The 22,253-nt window shown below is 41.5% G+C and overlaps 3 protein-coding genes across 9 annotated transcripts; 1 reads left to right on the top strand and 2 right to left on the bottom strand.

Moving 5' to 3' along the window:
• Positions 1-319: 319 nt before the first annotated feature.
• fan1 (FANCD2 and FANCI associated nuclease 1) lies at positions 320-6,381 on the bottom strand. The gene is made up of 13 exons (XM_026175586.2): positions 4,596-6,381; positions 4,372-4,512; positions 3,918-4,119; positions 3,608-3,841; positions 3,381-3,512; positions 3,194-3,302; positions 2,980-3,099; positions 2,701-2,865; positions 2,423-2,576; positions 2,199-2,302; positions 1,931-2,125; positions 1,258-1,386; positions 320-1,151 (listed from the first exon to the last, which is right to left on the bottom strand). Exons 1-13 carry the CDS (start codon positions 6,091-6,093, stop codon positions 1,014-1,016), a joined length of 3,321 nt encoding a protein of 1,106 aa, XP_026031371.1. The 5' UTR covers positions 6,094-6,381; the 3' UTR covers positions 320-1,013.
• A 293-nt stretch (positions 6,382-6,674) lies between these two features.
• apba2a (amyloid beta (A4) precursor protein-binding, family A, member 2a) lies at positions 6,675-18,897 on the top strand. Of its 7 annotated transcripts, XM_026175609.2 has the most exons (14): positions 6,676-6,843; positions 9,653-9,740; positions 9,902-9,986; positions 10,143-11,385; positions 11,638-11,745; positions 11,957-11,996; positions 12,079-12,224; positions 14,296-14,382; positions 14,476-14,661; positions 14,798-14,977; positions 15,341-15,553; positions 15,927-16,046; positions 16,436-16,576; positions 18,113-18,897. In XM_026175609.2, exons 4-14 carry the CDS (start codon positions 10,174-10,176, stop codon positions 18,182-18,184), a joined length of 2,505 nt encoding a protein of 834 aa, XP_026031394.1. In that variant the 5' UTR covers positions 6,676-6,843; positions 9,653-9,740; positions 9,902-9,986; positions 10,143-10,173; the 3' UTR covers positions 18,185-18,897. The 7 variants fall into 7 exon arrangements, with proteins under 7 accessions (XP_080160805.1, XP_026031394.1, XP_026031393.1 ...); XM_026175608.2 differs by lacking the exon at positions 9,902-9,986; XM_080304677.1 differs by lacking the exon at positions 6,676-6,843 and having other exon boundaries at positions 7,197-9,740.
• A 545-nt stretch (positions 18,898-19,442) lies between these two features.
• Positions 19,443-21,825, bottom strand: duoxa (dual oxidase maturation factor). Its single transcript, XM_026175682.2, has 7 exons — positions 21,617-21,825; positions 21,348-21,405; positions 21,123-21,257; positions 20,754-20,958; positions 20,435-20,649; positions 20,152-20,342; positions 19,443-19,879 (listed from the first exon to the last, which is right to left on the bottom strand). Exons 1-7 carry the CDS (start codon positions 21,761-21,763, stop codon positions 19,868-19,870), a joined length of 963 nt encoding a protein of 320 aa, XP_026031467.1. The 5' UTR covers positions 21,764-21,825; the 3' UTR covers positions 19,443-19,867.
• Between the last annotated feature and the right edge of the window lie 428 nt (positions 21,826-22,253).

The raw sequence follows: 22,253 nt of genomic DNA, 5'->3' as shown, positions 1-22,253 counted from the left end.
GAGATGAGTCTTACAGTAAAGTGACTGAGTCACATCATACCAGTAATACGATTTTGTCATCTTAGCATCAGGGAACCAATTCAGACTGAACACTTACTAAGTTAATAGAGAAAGCAAACCACAGATTGACTGATAATTTAAAAAAGAAATAATGGGCCTTTGGGAGGATGACTGTACACGGCATTAAGCATGACCACTTTTCTTGGCAGGGTACGGAGCCACTGTGGAGGGGTAGTTTATCAACTATGATACACTTTTATTGTTAATAACTGATTTACGGCAATGTCAAAGTTTGAAATGAACATGCTGAGGCAGAGTCTTAGCTTATTAACAGAAAATCTGTTTCAAGATTTTTTTCTTTCTTTATTATTATTTTTTATACAGCATTTAAAAAGGAAGCAGATTTTTTTGGGCTGACTAAAAATTTCCTTCAGTTCTGCCCTAAAATACTCTGATTAAAAGTAGCCCTATGACTTCTTCTTTTGCACCCAGCTGATATCTTTGATTACCCAATGCTTACTGGCAAAAAGCTTATTTATAGGCATATTATCACAGTGTTTAATTGCATAACAAACTCATAGAGCTGTCATGTAATTTACAAGCAGCCAAGAAAATGTGAGTCTTGGTTGCATGGCAACACACAATCCTGTGATTACAGGATGTCCCAAAAAGGAAACACCATTATATTAGTGTAGTGGCTGGATCTATTTACTGTCATGCATCAGTTGCAATTTTTGATCCTGGAAGCTGTTAACGATGATCCTCATCACATAGTGCACGACTTCCTGTTGAAGACCAGATGATAATGCCATACAAAACAAAGCACATTAACCTCCTCCTACATAGAAAGGTGAAATTTTATAGATTTTGAAATCAAGATTTACACCATTCTCTATAGGTTGATCAAACAGGATGTTTTTTTCCCAGCATGTCCGATTGCGGATGTTTTCTTTTTGACCGCAGTCTGATTAATTAGCAGCACAAGTCTTATCAGTCAATTTCTCTGTGTCCGTTTATTCCAGACGAGCTCCTCTGGCTCCAGTAGCAGTCACGTGACACACCTCCACATCGGCCCCAAGTTTCTGCAGCTCATCCAGCCAGATCTGTTGCTTGTGAGACAGTCGGTCATTGGGCCCCTTCACCTCCACCAGCTACAATCACATGACATCACAAGAGTTTAAACTACTGGGCACCAAAAATCTCCTGATTCCATAAAAAACAGAGAACAAAACAAGCCAGGATGGCAGGTGATCTCACCTTGTAGCTGTTGTTTGAGCTGTTCCACACCACAAGATCGGGCAAACCTCCACGGCAGTGCCTGTAGTCTTTTGCCATTCGTGCTATTACTCCACCTAGAAAGGCTCCACCCAGGCATGCAACAAGAGACTGGGGAGAGAAAAAAGAAAAGAAAATCAGCATCTAATTGCACATCAGTATCATGTTGGTACCTACAGTAAGAAATGTAGAAACTTACAATCCCCCCCCCCCCCCCCAAAAAAAAAAAAACACATTGTGTAAAATATAAATAAAAACAAAAAAACAATGAAAACAGTACAAAGAAAAAAAACACATGGTCTTCTTCAACTGGATGCCAGCAACGCCATCAAAAAAAAAATCCAGGACAAGGGCACGTTTACTGACCTTTTCTTGTTTCTTATTTTTCTATTATCAGCTCATACAGATTCATTGAATGCTTCACAAGAAAGTTTCAAACCCCATTCTAAATGTATTACACCAGCATGGCTCCAAAGCAAGAGTCTACGTGCTAATCTGTCAATGAAGGATGCGCCAAACTTGGTAATGAGGTGAGACAATTATTAGAGTGTGTTTGAGGAAAATGTGTCCTCATCTGCCCCACTGCGCTGACACATAATGTGAGAAACACTGTATACTGACAGCACTCAACATGTACTTTTAAAACCTTAAGTACCTGCGCTTGCTGAAGGGATGAGAAACGTTCCCAGCTCACCAACGAACACACTTTTCCCTCCTGGGAATTCCAGACATCTTCCAACATATTTTGCAGAGTTTCCACAGACGCCTCACAAAGTAACTGGACACGAGACTCGATTGCATCCTTTCTGTTTTCATAAAAGCAGTCGGTGTAAAAATCCAGCGGACACGTCTGTAAGGGAAAACAAACGTGAGCTCTAGAGTTTCATACATATTCAGATAAACACGTATAGACCTTTCTTTACCTGGTATGGGTTTCGGAAGACATCTGGAATACTGTCCATGAAAATGATGTCCCACAGCAGGAGAGCAAACAGTGTTGAGAATGTTGAACCCTCTCCATGGATCCCTGATGATGATAATAATAATAATAATAATAATAATAATACTTAAACAAAAGAAAAAACAAAAAAACCTACTGTTTCTGTTTGTATCTATACATTTTTACAGGAGAAAAAAAGTTGTTTACCTTGGTCAAAACCTTGCTGTCTGTAATGCGCCAAGGACAGCTCCTCTACAGAGCATATTACAGTGGAATGAGCGCCCTCTTCATTTGCTGGTAAAAGAAATTTAGACTTTCCCATGCCTCCCTCATGAGGAAACAGCTGTCCTCGAATGGTCACCTGCAGTCAGATGTAACAACAAACAAACAAACACACAGACACACACAAAAGCATCTTTTAGGTGAGCTAAAAAACTAAGCTGTTCCATTTTGAAACCCACACACTGACACTGTGAAAAACATACATGCTTGACATCTTGTACTTGGACAGTGGGCAGGTCTCTCAGTTGCAGGCGGTACTTCTTGCAGCTGGCAGACTCTTTCATTCTAACAGCTCTGTGATGCAGCGCGAGTTTATGTCCTGTACGCACCAAAGGGTCTGACAGCCCATCTCTAATAGCACAGATAGCCTGACAGGTAAAGAACACAGTCCAACAATTGAAAGATTAACACAAGACATCTGACAAAAAATTAAATCAGACTGTCTCAGTAGGACGTGAATGAGAACAGAGAAGGGTGCAGACTTGCTCAGGACTTTTGAGGTGCTGGTGAACGTTTAGTGCCAGCCTGTCCCACCATCGCCCGCGGCTGTCAGGACAGTAAACGGACTGCAATAGCAAAGACCGCAGCTCTTCAACTGCTTCCTGTGACACGAACAGAAGACCCATGAGATCTTCAACAATGACATGAACAAGCACTTTAATTTGTGTTTCGCGGTGAATGGACAAGTTCAGAAACCTCATAGCGACGGAGCCTTTGCAAAATCTCGACCCCTCTGGATAAAATTCGAGTGTAAGCCCATCCTGCAGTGAAGCAGCGCAGAAATACAGGCAGCTTTTCCTGATGACTGCAAACAAATCATATTGTTATCAGTCACAACTGACTGTTTTTGGAAACACTGAAGCAAATGTTTATGATTTCGCACCTGAGGTCATTGTTTTTCTTCAGCACTAGCCATTGACTTTTGGCTGCAGCATAGAGCTCCATGGCCGTCTCCCACTGACCACCCTGCATAGCCAGGATCACCTCTTGCAGTGCTCGCATGGAAGCTTCATATCTGGTGTGATGCATGCCATTATTAGTACTTATTTGTGCCTATCCTGCTTGATAAAACATAAGAAAGTCATTATAGATATTTTGGTAGAACCTTACCTGATAAGGTCCTCTCTATCCTGAAAAACCTTGGCTACACGCTGTACTGTATAGTCTGGGAAGGCCAGACGACCTGAGTTTACCAAAAGGATGGTATAAAGCTGGCTCTGTCCTCCAGCTGCCATCTCCTCTTCTTCCACGGTGTCCGTCAGAGAGAAGAGCAGGAGAACACGAGAGAAGACAGCCCGAGGACCCCGACAGAGACGGACACAGGAACCTGCAAGCTGCTTAGCCCTTTAAAGACAGGATGGGGTGTGACCACCACTGCAATACTGGTACTAAAAAAACATAACATAAATAATTATCTTACCGTTTAAGAATCACTGCTCCGACACTGTTTTGTGCAGTGGTCAGAGTGAAAAGAGACTTTTGCTTGCTAAGGCGGAGCAGCCCGTCCACTACCTGCTGTTTTTGGGTCGCTGAATTGCCCAGGTGGAAAGTCTTAGCCAAAGCTTTGAGTTCAGGAGCCGGCAGGAGATCCAGAGCCTCACCCAAGTCTTCAAGGTCATTCTCTTTGAGAGGTAAAAACACCAGACGTGGACATTATTAGAGAAAATTTGGTGATGTTTATTCATTGATGTAATTTGATGTTTATTCCAAACATTTTACTGTATTTCCTAGCTTCAACCATTAACATGATGCCAACATAATAGCTAAATGTGATCAGTGCAGTCATATTAATAACATAATTGGAAAAACATGAATATCGAACGGTAACAAAATGACAGTAACAAAAGGAGACATTAAATTTTTTACACATTTACCTGTCTCCAGAAAACCACTTTGAACCAGTTCCTGTGAAATGGGTCCAAGATCGCTGCATATCTCTTCATAATCCAGCTTATTTACTTGGAGCCACTTCAGTTTCCTCTGAAAAAGCCTCACATACAACTTCTGTCCCATGACTTCAAGAGAGAGAATACATGTGAACAATAAAGCCAGATTTTCACAGTTTTTAGAATAACTATTGAATAATATTTTAACATACCTGACAGATTTTCAAATGCACGTATAAAGGACAAATCATCTTGGTTGAACAACTCTCTGTCATCCTCATTCTCCAGCACAGCGTGTAGTACAGTTTTGAAGTTCCTGAGGTAGTAGGGAAGGTGCGGCGAAGCCGTAGTCGAGCTCTGCTCACTTGTGATGCTATCGGCACCAAACACTGGGAGTAAATCACCACTGACAACCGCAACCTTTTCCTCACACGTTTCCTCTAAATTCAAAGGTTGGTCACAAGCAGATAACGCTACTACAGTTTCATGCTGATCCAGATCAGTTGTTCCAGCTTTACCTTCAGAGGACTTCTTCTCCAGCTTGGCTTTCTTTTTAAAGCTAGCTGCCTTACTAATGGAAGATTTACTTTTTCGTTTTGCTGGTTTGGAGGGAGAAGAGTGTGGCTTTGGAGCAACTTGTTTTTGAACAGTATCAGATTTAGATGCTTTGTTTTCAAATTTATGTTGTTTTTTTGAATGTGATGGGTCTTGTACTGTTGCTGCACAGGTGACACTGGTGGACCGGCGTGTCATACCTTCTTTTTCATCTTCTAAACTCTGAATCAGAAGATTCTCCTTCTGTGAGCTATTCAGTGTCTCATCAAGTTCATCCACTGTCTCTTTCCTCTCAGATGCCTTATGAAAATTTCCAGCTAATTTGGAAGAGAGACTTTCCCGGTCAATGGTCCTGACCACAGTCTTGCTGTTTATTTCCCGTGGTGCCTGTTGTGAATTATTTGCTGGTTTGGAGGGAGAAGAGTGCGGCTTCGGAGTAACTTGTTTTTGGACAGTATCAGATTTAGATGCTTTGTTTTCAAATTTATGTTGTTTTTCTGAATGTGATGGATCTTCCACTGCTGCTACACAGACAACACTGGTTGATCTGACTGGCAGGTCCTCTTTTTTGTCTTCTAAACTCTGAATCAGAAGATTTTCTTTCTGTGAGCTATTCAGTGTCTCATCAAGTTCGTCCACTGTTTCTTTCCTTTCAGGTGCCTTATGAAATTTTCTAGATAATTTAGAAGAAAGACTTCCAAGGTCAATGGTCCTGACCACCGTCTTGCTGTTTATTTCCCGTGGTGCCTGCTGAAAGTTATTCTTTTTGAAATAAGGGCTTGTTTTGGTCTCTTTGCCTTTTTCACCCGCTTCTTCCACTTTTCGATCCTCCGCGGGAGACTCTGGGAGACTCCTTCTGGGTGACAGCTGAGTGCTTGAGATAACACTATTACTTGCTGAGCCGACAGTGCTGTCTCCTCTCTCAAAGTTCTGACATTGCAGATCAATATGCTCATTGATCTTGAATCTCGGTACCAGCTGGCCACACAGGGGACAGGCCAGCTTAGGTGGAGGCTTGCTGGAGAAGAACGACGTGATTGGACTTGTGGTGGCACCCCTGGCAGCAGTGCCAACTTTAACAACATTGTCCGTCTTTTTGGTTCTCGACAATGATAAACGTCCCCTGAGTTTGCCTTTGTTAGCTCGCTCGGCCATGTTTCAGCAATGCAGGCGGCAGTGGTGGTGCTGCTCGGTGAAAACTATTTTCCCCCACAGGTTTTCTTTGTTGCATACTCTGACAGTTGCGCTTTCGGTGTAGAAATGCTTCGTATGCTAGCTTACCTATGTCTCATTTAAAATGGTCACACATTTGCGACTCTTAGTGCCTCACAAATCCAGCAGAAAACTATAAAATACAGCCTGTCAGCGGTTCAAAACAATAGCTAACATACCGATAGCAGATATGGCACCCAATCCCGCTTCTTAGGCACAACCAGTAGAGCGCAGAACATCGAAATCGATCCCAGATACATCGATATTTTTCCTCAACAAACGCAAATAAATCCTAGGAAGCTGTAAGATATAATCATATTAAATATGGCTTTAAAGTAAAGATAATCTAATAATATAAATCACACCTTGGGTGTCTATTTAATGACTTACAAGCCACCACTTATACTGTTAAACAAATTATAAAATGACTAAAAAATTAAAAACAAACAAACATAAAAATACAATCCATTCATATAGAGGTGCATCTGCGTGTGCATTAATGTTTTATGTTGGGTAGAACAGTGCGACTAGTGAGCACATGGTGCGTGTGTGCCTGTGTTAGGGGGTGTATTTTCTACACAGGTTCCTGGGCTGCTGTGCGGCTTTTATTCAAAAATCACCATCCCGGAGATCAATCTCATCTGATCAGCAAACGGGCATTTTAAGGGAGAGGCCCCCACAGGACTGATGTCGGTAAGTGGCACACACATATATTAATGCACGTATAGAGGGGAGCATGCAATATTGATGCATGTAGGCCTGCTCGTGTTTCTGTCACAGAGCGAAAACGATGCTAGATGTGCGTGCTCCTGTGGCACATCAGCCCATTAGTTGGGTGTCAGCATGGTGCAGTCTCCATGCTTCACATCAAGGTCGATGTGAATTTTCCAGCTGCTGTAGGATAATAAGATGCCTCCAGATGGTATAACCACTAGAGAGCGTGTGTGGAGGGAGCGCGCTCCATTAATGCACGGTATATGCGCAGGACATATCCGATTATCTTATCGACATCTAGGCAGAGGGAAATGCGGCGTCCACTTGTGGGGAGACTGGAGCCACAGCAACAACCACCCCTGCAGCTGCGGCAAAAGTTAGGCGTAATAGCTTTATAAAATACTACCACTCATTCTTCAAGGGCAGGGCAGGTGCAAGAAAACTGCAATGGTGAAGGCCAATTCTACTCTGTAATTGCCCCTGTTGTTTTAATTGCCAGTTCAGCACCATGGAGAAGTCATGCTTAGGACTGTTAGCAGGGATTAGAGGTTTTTTGTGCTGATGATGCTATAATCCCAGTTGCATAATGACCTGATCAACACTGATAGGATTCATTTCGTTGTGGAGTCTTTTTAGCTTGAGCCAAATAGTTTGCTCTATGATTTTTCTTTTCAGCCTCAAGCTTAGATGCTTCATGCTGAGATGAGGATGCTGATGATGACATGTTTATACTGGGCGTGTAGCACAGCACTGTCAGTGTGCTGCCTCTCACATATCCTGTACTAATCAAATGTAAAGCATGTATTACTAAACTGAGAGCATCACATTCACACTTAAGGAGCTCACTTCTTTTAAATGATGACAGGGATGAAAAGAGATTTGGTGGAATTCAGAGCTGAGAGAATCATAAATTATATCATTATAATATTGATAAATAAAATCAACAGCATTTTTATGTTGTATTGATGGATACTCTCTAATTTACTGGTGTTAAATCCTGCTGTTGTACATTTGTATTATTACTGTAGGGCTGCGAATAACAGATATTTCCCCATTTCTTAATCTGCCAGATGTTTTCTTGATTGAGAATATATGTTGAATGCACACTCACCAGCCACTTTGTCAGGTACACCTGTTCAGCTGCTTGTTAACGCAAATATTTAATCAGCCAATCACATGGCAACAAAGTTAATGGCATATGCCTAAATGCATATTTACGCATGCAGACATGGTCGAACCAGGCTGTTGACATTGAAACTGAGCATTGGAATGAGAAATGGGGCTGATTTAAGGGACTTTGAATGTGGCATGGTTGTTGGTGCAAGGCGAGCTGCTCTGAGTTGTTTCAGAACTTGCTGATCTACTGGGATTACAGCCATTTCTAGGGTTTATAGAGAAAAATGGTCAGAAAAAGAGATAAGATCCAGTGAGCGGCGTTTTTCCTTGTTGAATGTCAGAGGTTAGATGAGAATGGCCAGACTGCTTCGAGATGATAGGAAGGCAACAGTCATTCAAATAAGTACTTGGTACAGTCTATGCATATAGAAGAGCATCTCTGAATGCACATGATGTTAGTCCTTGAAGCGGATGGGTGACAGCAGCAAAAGACCGCACAAGGTGCCACTCCTCTCAGATAAGAACAGGAAACTGAGACTGCTGCAAAATAGGGTCTGAATCTGGAGTAAAAAACATAAAAGCAGCACCAGCAGTGGTTCCAAGTATATTTTCCTGGCACGCTTTAGGCCTCTTAGTGCCAACTGAGCATCACTTAAACACCACAGCCTACCTGGTTACTGTTTCTGACCATGTCCATCCTTTTATGACAGCAGAAGAACACACCATATCACAAAGCTCAAATCATCTCTAACAGCTTTCCAGAACACAACAGGGAGTTCACTGTACTCAAATGACCTCCACAGTCACCCAATCTCAATCTAGTAGTGCAGCTTTGGGGTGTGGTGGACTTCACATTATGGAGGTGCAGCCAACAAATCTGCAGCAAATGTGTGATGCTGTCATGTCAATATGGACCAAAGTCTCTGAGGAATGTTTCCAGACCCTTGTTGAATCCATGCCATGAAAAATTAAGGCAGTTCCGAAAGCACAAGGGGGTTCAGCTCTGTACCATTTAGGTGTACCTTATAAAGTGTCTGGTCAATGTAGACTATCATGTCTCTATTTAAAATTTCTCGTTTCTGTCAACTGTAGACTATCGGTAAAAGAATGACAGAAAAAAAACCCAAATAGTTACATTCGAGAGGCTGGAACTCGTTAAATGCCAGTATTTACTTTTAATTAACAGCTGTAATCATTTTTCCACGATTAATTTCTATCGGTTCAGCTGTGAAGTACTTTCTGACTAATTTAGACAGTTTTGTGTTGTTGTTCTTTGGTTCTTTACTGTTTTTCAAGGCAGCTTCTTGAAGATACTGTTTAGCAAACTATAAAACAATAACATAGTTTATAGAAAACACCACATGCTACAATCTGAAAGCAGGCATGGGCAGCATTTTTGTCAGCATTACTTGTGCCAGAATTTTGTAATAACTTTTTAGGATGTTATATTTCAAGCGGTGTGTGAGAGAGCTAGACTAGGTTAAGCAGATGACTTTCACCCGCAAGAGAAGAGTTTAAATTGTGTGTGAAGGCAGACTGACTTACAATAAGCCAGTATAGAGCATCTGCATATGTCTGTGCTTCTGTGGTGGGAGGTGCTAAGAATAGAGAGCAGTGTTGCAGAAGGAAGGCTGTGTGTCTGTAGTTTTACTGCAGGCTTCCTGTTCTGCAGGACATCAAGACAAAATTAGAGCAGGCACAACGGACCAAGATCACAGATAACAAACACCATCAAAGACAAATGGACTGAGATGGTGCATGTAAGTAAAATATGGATGTTTGGTACGGAGGGAGGATGTGTGTGTGTGTGTTTTTAAAGTATGACAGAGATAGTCACTGTATACAAAAGTGGATCTTTGACCATATGCAAAGAGGAATCTTTGATGTTTGGTTATTTAAATTGACGGCACCTGTGCTGTAGGCTTGTAGCGGAGGAGCTCGAAAACTGAGAAGAGTTGCTGAAGAGTTTCTGTTTTTATGAAAGAGAGCATCGAAGTCTTTGGAAGGTGATTTCTCCAGTGTGATGAACCTACGTCATTTGCAAAATACAATATGTGTTCAGTTATTTTTCATAATAATATAAAGAGTCTGAATGATGATATACTGTTGAAAATATAACATTTCTCAAAAATGTGAAATTGATTTTCTATTAATGTTTACAGGGCTTAGGGTAGTGGGCTAAAGGGGCCAGTTATGGCTCATGGAAAGAGGCCAGGATCCATTTCCAAAATATTGGTACCCGGCACTTCATCATGCCCCGGTCCTGGACAGAGCAAAGAAGAGCGGGGAGGTTTGGTGAACGAGGCGACTGAGCAACCACCTTGTGCGCTGGAGGAGGATAATAATGACCAGCTGACTTCTCCTGTTTCTGCAAATCACTATTACATGAGTTGTGACCCTAGTCCTGAGGACATGGAGGACACCTGCTCTGAGTACGACAACGTGGGCTCCGATGTCGAGCAGGACTATGATGAGGTTCTGCATTTGAACAGAGAGGGCGGTGTGGACATGAGGTATTACAAGCAGTACTGTCCTGAGGACGGTGGCTATATAAAGCATGCTGTCAGTGATAATACTAATGAGAACACCAGTGCTCCTGACCAGATGACTCCGAGGCCACGGCATGGCACAGAAATATGTGAGGGATCACAATCAGACGCTAAGCCGAGTAAGATGAGCCATCGCTTCAGGTCGCATTGTGCTCCAGTTGCTGGTGATGAAACAGAAGGGGGAGTTAAAAAGGGCCAGGAGGACAGGTTCTTCTTCGGTGATGGAGATGAGATAGAAGAGGTGCTAGATGGGGCCAAATTTATAGAGGATTTAGAGGAGACGGAGGACAGTATTCAGAGGCAGGCTAGCCTTTATGAGGGTAATGAGAACGAAAGAATTAGGAAGGGGGGAGAGGAACGGCAAAGAGAAGGTGACGTCCGAGTCACAAGGAACCCTAATGTCCTAGGAGCCAGCAAGAAGTGTGAGCCATCTCACATAGATTCAAAGGAGAAGGAGCGGCAGGGTAAAGGGCGAGGAAGGAGGGGAACAGGAGAGGGCATCGAGCAAATTGCCTCTGGGATCAAAGGATGCATGACCAGCAACACTGAGCAGCGTCCAAAGACTTTGCCCAGGGACTGCAAAAAAGTTGCCGTGAGGACCAAAGCTAGGTCCAGTTCCAGTAAGCAACACCCTATTCCCCCACCTCGCCACTCCCATGCTCAGCCTCCTACTGAAACCCAGAAACCCCAGCCTCACAGAGAGCCTCCTCCTGTTCCCAGACCCAGTAATTCCACTGCTAACAGCCGGGAGAATGAACCCAGGGTTATCAAGCCATCCCTGGCTCCTCTTCACACACCAGAACAACAGAGGGAGTCTCTCGAGGAGAGACAGAGACGGCTAGAGAAACCCCAGCAGGTAAGCAATGCAAATAGGACACATCTTTGTCAGCTCTTGTCCCCTGTGGCTTGTGATTGTAAATGTTTGTGCCAAACCTGCCTCTGCTGTGGTTTAGAGGGGATCAGCACAATTTTAATTTTATGCATCGCCAGAAATAGTCTTCATCACTTTTTATGAGTTCTTCTTAATCGGCACAGGACAACAAGAAATGTTAAAAAACACAAACTGTCCAAGATAAGAAGAAAACACCCCCCACTTATTTTTGTTTAGCAGAATGAGAAGCTCAGCCCGGCTGCAATACCTGAGGAGCTGCCAGAGCAGGCGACGAGGTCTCAGTGTCCAGAGCCTGTCTCTGCAGAAGACAGCAACACTCCCAAGGTTAAAATTCAGCTACTTTTAGCTTCTTATCATCCAGTTTTTGATCAAAAAACTGTCTTTTACTGTCTCTTTAATCGTATTCCCAAGAAACATTTGTTTTTGTAAGTTTTGTATGTAGGCAATCGTGGATATTGTGATAGATATAGGTTTTTATACTGTATCTGCAAAATATTTGCCCTTGAAGTCCAACTTATTACATTTTTTAAAAAAGAAAACACAGGAAGCTGCTTCGTTTCCCAGCTTTGAGGATGGTAAATATCTCAGAATATTCTCAAAATGTTGTCATTTTTATGAATCTGTGCTGCACGTTACAGGGGTCTTTTTGTCACACAGTCCCAGGTCCCTGTGAGCCAGAAGACCTTATTGATGGGATCATCTTTGCTGCTAACTACCTTGGCTGCACTCAAGTTTTGTCTGATAAAAACCCATCCAAGAGTGTCCGTATGTCCCAGGCTCATGAAGCTGTCAGTCAAATCAAGGTAATTCTTCTTCAGGGTTGTTACAGCTACCAACATGCATCCATTTAGTTCATAAATCTTTAAATTGGCCAGCATCAAAATGTGGGAACAAACTGAAATGAAATCTAGGGAACAAATTGAATTCGGGTCCAGGAGACTTGATTAGATTCTCTTGATGTTCTCCATCTGGGATTTTCAGCCTTAGAAAAGTTGGCTTTTATTTTTGGCTGGAGGGACTCGACTTTATTAGGGATTTGACTTTATTCTACATGTATGCTCGCAGTTGAAATAAATAATATGTATGTAGTTCAGGCCAGGGTCTTTCTGTGTGGAGTTTGCATGTTCTCCCCATGTTGGTGTGGGTTCTCTGCGGGTACTCCGGCTTCCTCCCACAGTCCAAAGACATGCAGTTAGCGGGGCTAGGTTAATCAATCAATCTAAATTGCCCATAGGTGTGAATGCGGGAGTGAATGTGAGAGCGAATGGTTGTCTGTCTCTGTGTGTTAGCCCTGTGACAGACTGGCGACCTGTCCAGGGTGTACCCCGCCTCTCACCCTATGACAGCTGGGATAGGCTCCCGTGCCCCCCACGACCCTGAAAAGGATAAGCGGAAGTGAATGGATGGATGTTATTTAATACATACAAGGCCAGAAGTATACATACAGGCTCAATTATATAGATACACTTACTTTAATCTTTTAATAAGTGGTGCTGAGTTCTGTCTTTTAACTTGACAAGGTTAAGGCCTGTTAACTTAAACAACTGTACATAACTATGTTATTCAGATGTGCCATCACTTTGCCGAGATCTGGATTTAGACCCAGACTGTCCCCCTACAATAAGAGGAATTTGGTTAGGATGTTCAGGAATAACCCAGGAACCACTAAGGCTCAAGCCTACCATGAGCTGGAAACTGCTGGAACACCAGCATCACTGTCCACAGTGAATCCAGTTTTATATCATCACGGACCGAGAGGGTGCCGACCAAGAAAGAAGCTCCTGCTCCAAAATGGAAACCTTCAAGCTCGAGAGAAATTTGCAGCTGCCCACATGGACAAGCCAAATGCCTTCTGGAGAAAGGTTTTATGGCCATATGAGACAAAGATTGAGCTATTTGTCCACACTTGACAACAAGTATGTTTGTAAAGGTGAAAGCTTCAAACCTAAGAACACTGTACCAATTGTAAAGGACGGTGGTGGTAGCATCATGCACTGTGGCTGTTTTGCTGTCAGCAGTACTGTTACATTGTACAAAGTGGTTGTAATAATGAAGAAGAATGACTATCTCCAAGTTCTTCAGCGTGTTCCAGTAGCTCAGTGATCCAAAGCACACGTGTGAGGTGGTTTTTGAATGGATGAAGCAGGCTAACGTTAAACAGCTGGAATGGCCTTACCAAAAACCGGGTGTGTGCCAAGAAGAGTGGTCAAATATACACCAGGAATTATGCCAGAAGTTTCTTAATGGCTACAAAAAGCTTCTGGTAAAGGTGTAACTTACTAAGGGACGTTTAACCAAATATTAGTGGAGGTGTATGTATACATCTAAAACTGTGTGGATTAGAAAAAAAATACAAACTAAAGTCAAACTTGTGCACCCAGTTCTTTTCAAAGTGCAATAAAGATGTATGCTGTACAATCTTTCCACACTGAGAAAATGAACAGTTCAAAGAAATAATTCAAGGCCCTAAATTACAATGATCATAACACGTATTAATACTTCTGACCACAACTGTATGTTGCTTGTGACCTATTTATAAAAAGTCAGCTGTGCAGCAACCTCATCTATTTACCACACAGTGGAGCTGTTGCATGTCTTTCTTTTGGCCACTTTGTTCTTTTGATACGGCCACATGTTTTTGTTCCTGTGTATTAAGTGTTATATCCTGTGCTTGTGCCTTGAATGTAACTACAAATGAACTGCTGGTCACAAAAGCAAAGTTTGAAAAGAATAATTTAAACTGTCTCTGCCTTTCAGGCATAAGCACAAGCGTTATTATTGAGGTGCAAGAAAAAAAATGCTATGCAAGATTAAAGCATCACATTCATTCTCTGAAATGCAAAACGTCTTATTAAAATTCTGTTTATCTCAAAGAGCCAAGATGAAGATTCTCAAATGATGACAGAAGTGGACCTGTTTATCTCCACTAAAGCTGTCAAAGTACTGAATGCTGACACACAGGTCAGTGGCTCTTAAATTTGTGTGTTGCCTTCTTCTTGTGCATAAACACAATTTATTTTGAATCATGATTGTCATTACTTTTGTTCCTCATAGGAAACAATGATGGACAGTGCCTTGCGAACCATCTCCTACATCGCAGACATCGGCAGCATTGTAGTTCTGATGGCACGGAGGCGCATGTCTCAGGCCTCATCAGAGGAGCTCTCTGAATCTTCGGACTCCACCAGCGAAGGGAAGAGCCAGTACAGAATGATCTGCTATGTCTTTGAATCAGAGGATGTAAGTATTGCCATTCTTTTCTACTTTACGCTCTAGTTTTACATTTTTACAATAATCTCTGGTCACTTCCTTGCTGTTGTCAGCTGGGATAGCCTTTCTGCTGAGCGGTTTCCCCCAAATGCTCCCCTTCCCGTAGGCGCAGCTAATCGCACAGTCTATTGGTCAGGCGTTCAGTGTGGCCTACAGAGAATTCCTGCGAGCCAATGGCATCAATCCCACCGACCTGAGCCAGAAACAATACAGTGACATCATCAGCTCCCAGGAAATGTACCACGATGACCTCGTTCATTTCTCAAATTCAGACAACTGTAAAGAGGTGTGACATGTTTTTTATTCCACTGTTGGCTAATTGTAAATGATGACTGATGGATTTTCCACCCTAACAGAATCTCGCTAAATGAAATGCATATACTATTATGAAATGCATAAACTATTATATATTGTACATATATTTATTAGTTTCAGATGTAGCCATTCTTGTATTTTGCTTGTTTACATTATTGTATTTTGCACAACTCTGTTGCTTGTGAAGCTCGCACACAAGAATTTCACTCACATGTGCTGTACCAATGTACCTGCACATGTGATGTGACAATAAAAGTGATTTGATTTAATTTTCAATATGAAATTCAAAGTGTGCTTAAAAAGGTTTAAAAAATACTTGTATACTGTATTACAGCTGTATATAGAGAAGCAGAAAGGCGAGATCCTCGGCGTGGTAATAGTCGAGTCTGGCTGGGGCTCCATTCTGCCCACGGTCATCCTGGCCAGCATGCTGAACAGTGGGCCCGCAGCTCGCTCTGGAAAACTCAACGTGGGCGACCAGATTATGTCCATCAATGACACAAGTCTCGTGGGGCTGCCACTGGCCACCTGCCAGGGCATCATTAAGGTATGGAGTACATCAGGAACCTCCAGTTAGCCCTTTACTTAGAGTCATAAGTTAGATAAGGAAGTATTTGAATCAAAGAATAGCACAAGGAAAACTATCTGTAGTTAGTAGTGCTGGACTGAACAGCCCAAAAGTATGAATTACAGTGAAAGTACCTAAATATTAGTGGACTTTTAGGTGGTCCCTCTTTTCACCCTAAAAGGATTAAGTGGACAGGAAAGAAGAACACGAATGAATAAATGTAATTTTGACCATGACACTAACAAGCACATAGAAATACCACATAAGCACAGGGACAGCACCAGTCTTTAGTCCACCTCCACAAACCTTTTGACTTCTGAAACATGTGAATGCGTTTCTGAATGTGTCCCAGGGTCTGAAGAACCAGGTGAAGGTAAAGCTGAGTATTGTAAGCTGCCCTCCTGTCACCACCGTCCTCATCAAGAGACCCGATCTCAAGTTCCAGCTCGGCTTCAGTGTTCAAAATGGCATTGTGAGTGCAGCCGTATCACTCGTTACCATGACTCTAAACTTAAGATTGAACTTTCAACTCAGGCTTATTAAATGCTTAGGTGCATGCAGGTTTTTTTGTCATGTTATAGCATCACAGTGATGGCTGCTTATGTTAAAAATAGCAATAATGAGCTCAGCGTATGTACAAATAATTGCTGTGAGCCAAAAGCTCAGGCGTCATTCTGCTCTGATAGTTTTTGAGCTGCTGCACCAGGGCCAAGATAAATAAGGAACTGTGAACTGTGAACCATGAAAGCTACTCTAGTACATGCCAAAAATATGTTAATATTTACAACATACCCCCTTGTTGACTGGGAGTGTTGGTATTTATGATGCAGTTCCACATTTGGGGTTATTTTGCTTCCTCAGATCTGCAGCCTGATGCGAGGCGGTATCGCTGAGAGAGGCGGCGTTCGTGTTGGACACAGAATCATTGAAATAAATGGTCAGAGTGTCGTTGCCATGGCACACGAGAAGATAGTTCAAACCCTGTCCATCTCTGTGGGTGAGGTAGGAACTCCTCATGACACAAGATGGCAATTTTCTCCGATTACTGCACCACACAAACACTGTGCCACACAGGCCTTTCATAGATGCATGCACATTAGAGTTTGGTTTAAAGCCAAATCACTGGGTACACACAGGGCCACAGAATGCCTGTAAGTGATGGGTCAATAAAGTCAATAAAATCCTGTGATTAAACAAACCATGGTTAAATTTTTTTTTAAATTAAAACTGACTAGTACAATAAAGGATGTTTGTGTGAGAAAACTCACATTCCAGAGAAATTAACTATTGTGTACTTTCACAGTGATTACAGGAATCTATTTCCTTGAGTGCAAGTTTACAATTTATCCCTATGAGCGTGCTTTAAAGGAACAGTTTGGGAAATTCTTTTGCCCTTCCTTGTTGACTCATAGTCCAGCACATTAACTCCAATAAAACCATCACGTTGTTCGCTGTTTCAATTAGATAAACTCAGCTGTTTCAAACTAACTGTCAGGCAGCTCATGCTTCACATTGATTTTTTTAATTTTTTCAGGAAATTGTTATACATCTTTTAACTCTTGACCAAAGTAAATGAATATGGCAACATATCAAACTAGTATTAAACACAAACAAATGGATGGAGAATACAGAGGAGACCTGATGGTTCAGATCCCAGTTTGTGTTGTGATGCTCAATGCTTCAATGCTGTAAATAAAACTTAAAGTTAAACATAATCAAAAATATATACCGAATATTATTTAAAACTTTAACTTAATTTTCAACCACTCTTGTATTTTCTCTGTAATTTCTTCAAGTGTACGTTCTGATAGAAAAGATCTCTGTTTGACAGCAATACATCTGAATCCTTTTCTCAGTCTCTGGTGGGACAGAGAGGAGTAAGTAAATTAGGGCCGATTACATATCTGTGCATGTGTAAATGCATCTGAAGTTGATGGGTTAACCCAGGGAGCTCACTTTACATTGTGGGCCACATACAGCCCACTTTGACTTTCAGGCGAGGGATAAGTTTAACCCCAGTCAGAACCCCTCTGATATCTTCACATACAAAAAAAGAAGTACAATTTTAGCTGCATGTCTCAGTTTTTCTATATGATAAAGAAATTCTGCTGTAGTAAATGGAAGAAATCTGTAAACATGGCACTTTGGGACTAAACTGTAAGTAATAGATGTGTAAAAGCACAGAGAATGTATCTCATTGCCCAGACTGACCTGTAATAATAAAGCAAAGTTTTTCTTGCTTTTTAAAAGATACCATAAAGAAATAGAAACTCTTCTATTAGATGGTGAAAAAATAGGATTTCTTTGTCATTTCATTGTTCTTTTTTTTCTTTAACTTAGGTGTAGTACGAACAATCGTGAAGGAGGCCTTTATCAGTAGAAAAAACTGTACAATTTATAAAAATGCAGTTAAAAGTCCCAAATCGTTCCTGTGGGCCGCCTCAGAGTCTTTGTGGTGCCAATTCAGGGCCCGTGTGCCACATGTTTGACACCCTGCATTTACCCACCCTGCTTCTTTCATGTTTCCCTCTGTGCCAGATCAACATGAAGACGATGCCTGCTGTGATGTTCAGACTGCTGACGGGACAGGAGACGCCCGTCTACATATAGAGGACCCTGCATGGATCAGCCCCACTGTAGCTCTGCATGTCTGGCTGCGTGACGACAATAAGACGGGTGGCTCAGTGGGACGAGGAGAATTTATTTTTCTATCATTTTATTTTTTTTGGCCTGTTGTCGCGACGCTGTAAAGAACATCCGTTTCTCATTTTCCCAGGTTTTATCTTGAATTACATCGTCATAATGGCCTTACAATGTGAATACTCTGTCTGTAGTACTGTACGTGAGTTTATGGTGTTGAAGAAAAGTAGCTTTACGGTCATGTTTATTTTCTTATGAAGAGATAAATTAGTACATTTATTTTTTATTTAGTCATTTTTATAATGTGTATGGAGTTTAAAATTGTACTTCTACTGTAAATACTTTGGATTTCTCAAGGACTTGATTGGAAAGGCCATATAACTTCTGCAGTATATGCATGTGATAACGAAGAATACGATTTACTGACCAGGGATTCATTCTCAATCCAACATGTTAATCTATTACAATTAGTATCAAAAGAAGATAATAAGATGCTGTACAAAGGCACTGAACTCTGTGTATTGTGGTGACGCTGAAGGCCAAAGACACTCTTAATTTTCAAGGACATACAGTATATGGATGATCATTACTTTTACCAGAGCGTACAAGAATGTATCAGAATATACAATACTGAATGAATGTACAGTTATAACACACAGAAAATACAGTTTCACTGCTGAGCACTTGTTTGTTTTCATTTTATTCAGCTCTTAAAAAATTACAGGACAGAAAAAAAACATATTTAACAGGATTACAAGAGAATCAATTCAACCTATCAGAGCACTGTGTGTGCATGAATCTGATGCAAGGAAACCACATGTTCCAACATTCGGGCTCTCGCTGCTTCTCACTAGTGTGGGGTCGCTTAGAAATCTCCTTTTAGAAATAAAAAGCACATTTGTTTTTGCTTAGTATATCATTAAATGTTCAGAAATGTGTTCACCAGTCCCGTCGTAAATTTGTGCCATCTGGCTCTTGCAGGTATTCAATAATGCTGCCAGCTTAGGAGTTGTGTTTCTGAAACTAGAGACTCTAATGTTTTCTGTTCTGGTGAGAGCCAGATTGCACTGGTCTCTGGAGGGAGTAGCACGTGCTGTCGTATTACATCTTCAGTTTTTAAGCAGTTTCTTGGATCGAGTAGGCTTAATTTTATTAACCTCTTAAGCCCCAAGCCTAACTGATCCCCTGCCTTTTGCCCCCGTATCAGGGGGCGTTGGGGCTTAAGAGGTTAATAATGTCTTTGACCAAGTTTCTGATCAGTTTAATGTAAATAAAACCAAATGTGCATTTCATTTAAAAAAGCGGATTCTTAAAGTGTATACTCTGTGTACAATCAATATGTATCTGTGTTGTCTCATGTTTCATTACCAAACAAGCAAAACAACGAGAGCTCTACCATCCACACCCATCACACTATATACACATTGTATGGATCCCATATGAAGTTATGTTTATTTACAGCTACTACAACATGAGAGTGACCTTTACAAATGTGACTATTTACAGTGGACTCAATTTTAAGACATTATTATTTACAGGCTCACACAGATAACTAACACATGTGAAAGTCGAGACTTTAACTGTAACACATTCAACAAAAATTATTTTCAAGTATGAACAAAGAAATCTCCCTGAGAGGGAATCTGCACAGCTTCATAAATGTTCCTGTAACACAGAAAGAAAACGATCAAAGTTAGCTGAACGACGTCTTTATCATGGATATAAAGGTGACTATGGCGGCCGTATAAACTAACTATGGGAATGCCTTATTAATACACTGTTCGGTCTTGTCCCACAGTAGAATTTACTTATATTAAAGATAAGAACTGTTGCTGCTTTAAACAAATGATTGAGATATTAACAGGCAGCAGAAAGATAATTTGTTGATTACTAATATTCTCAAAAACTGTACGAACCACCCTCATGAATGTACTTACTTCTGTAACTTTTAAATTCACTGGTGAAATTGTCACTCCATCGAGGAAAAATGAATTCAGGTAGCCCTCACTGTATGAATCATCCTCGTCTTCACAGCCGTCGACACCGACACTGAAAGCCTCTTTCATCTTCTCAGGGACCAAAAAGTCAAGCAGCACCACAAGAAGCCCAATGAGGGTGCACAGGATGCCTGAAAATCACCTGAGTTAGTAACAGTCGGGCTTGGAATGATAAATTCAAGTGCAAAACATGCAAAATCTATGTGCAAATTCACGTGTTTACCTGTAGCCAGGGCCAGCCAAAACGAATGGCTGTATTCTGTTTCAAAGGAGTCAGTTCCTATGTAGAAAACACACTGAGGCACATTCATGATGGTGGTGAAGGAGATCATGGAGAAGAAGATGAATGCAGCAGTGGCAACCACCATGTACCCAGCGTACCGGATTACTGGCATGGAGAAAAGGATGTTGGCGAGCATCCAGCAGCAAAATGCTGTCCTGTGGAGCAATTATTGCACAGGGATTGGAATTTCTACATCGCCCGAAAATTAGAGCGCACGGTATTATTTGACAAAATCAAGATATGAGTTATTAACAATCACCAGAGTGTTGCAGACGCGTATCGTCCAGAGTATCTGTACTGAAAGATGAGACCGCACGGGCTGCTCGGGGTGAATTTTTCAGCGATATACAGAATGGGGTTGGGTAAACCTTTCTCCAGAGCTTCTTCATATTCTTCAATAGTGTCATGCCAGGTGAACATCTCATTGTAGTCAATGGTCTCATTAAACTGTACGACAGGATTCCCTGAGTGAGATCAAACAGATGTAAATACTACTAAGCAACACAGATAAAAAAGGAACTTTTCTGACGTGTATATGCAGAAGATGTTGTTGTAGCACCGACTCCTTTCACAATAAAAACTGCAGGAATATTTGACGAGACGTCACAGGTTGCTTACTGTGACTCACCTTTCAGCGTAACGTTAATGCCATACAGTCCGACATGCAAGCCAATCTCCGCGTTAACCACCGCGTTGCTGAAAGACTTATAGGTGGCTTTCGTGGTCATTCTGGCCTCGGCCCAGTCGTTAGTGAAGTTGAGTGCTGCAGGGAAAAAATTAACTTGAAAGTCTAGAAAACAAAGGTGGCAGGAAGAATAAAATCTTTGAAAAACAATACGAATGCAAAACTCACCCACTATCACGGCACCAATGAACAAGCTGGTAACTATTCTAAATGTCCAGAAGAGCCGCTGAGAGGAAGAGACAGACAAATTATTTCAGGTGACTAAAATGGAAAAAAAAGGTGAGGAAACTGAAATGACAGCATTACAACTGCTATTATTTTTGCACTTTTCAGCAACCACTGTTGGAGGCGCAGAAAGAGAGAGAACAATAGTGAGGTTTCGTCACTCATTTGCAGTGAGTAATAGTTTTTCTTTTTTTGGACTTGGTTGCACTCACCGACTTCCCTCGTATCCCGGGTAGAATGAGAAGAAGACTGACCGCTAACACAAGGAAGACCAGAATAATGGTGAGCAAGCGGCTGCTGAAGATAAACGGAGTCCTTTGTACAGTGTAGAATGGGTAAATGTCATCGTAGAAAGTCATCTTAGCTTCTGCTCTTACAGACACAACTGAGACTAGACAGCATAACAGAGAAGACAGTGTTAGTGACAGAGTTCTCAGTTTCCCCACCCAGATGCAGAGATAGACACTCTTGTTACTCACAGCTGATAAGGTGCTTTACATTACTACGACTATGTAACATGGCATGATTAAACATAAACATGGCCGCCTTATTAACTCCTCTGGCACTGTGTGCCTTCGCTGCAAAGAAATAAATGCATCTGTTTAACAGACAAACACATGCAATCCTATACATCCATTCAGCCACCTCTGCCACTGTAATGTAAATCATTGCTCTTCTCTTTTCTCCATCCTGATTTTAGTGTGTTCAGTCACACCTTAAATAATCATGATAATAATAATGACAAAAACTCAATGAACCTATTGTATAGAAATATCTTAGAGATAGAGATATCTTACCTTAAAGTTAAGTCAGTGATCACTGAAGGAGAAGGAAGTTAAGTGTGAAGGT

The sequence above is a fragment of the Astatotilapia calliptera genome, chromosome 7 (assembly GCF_964374335.1).
Source record: "Astatotilapia calliptera chromosome 7, fAstCal68.1, whole genome shotgun sequence".
Classification (NCBI taxonomy): Eukaryota; Metazoa; Chordata; class Actinopteri; order Cichliformes; family Cichlidae; genus Astatotilapia; species Astatotilapia calliptera.
This window is presented reverse-complemented; position numbering and strand designations above follow the sequence as displayed.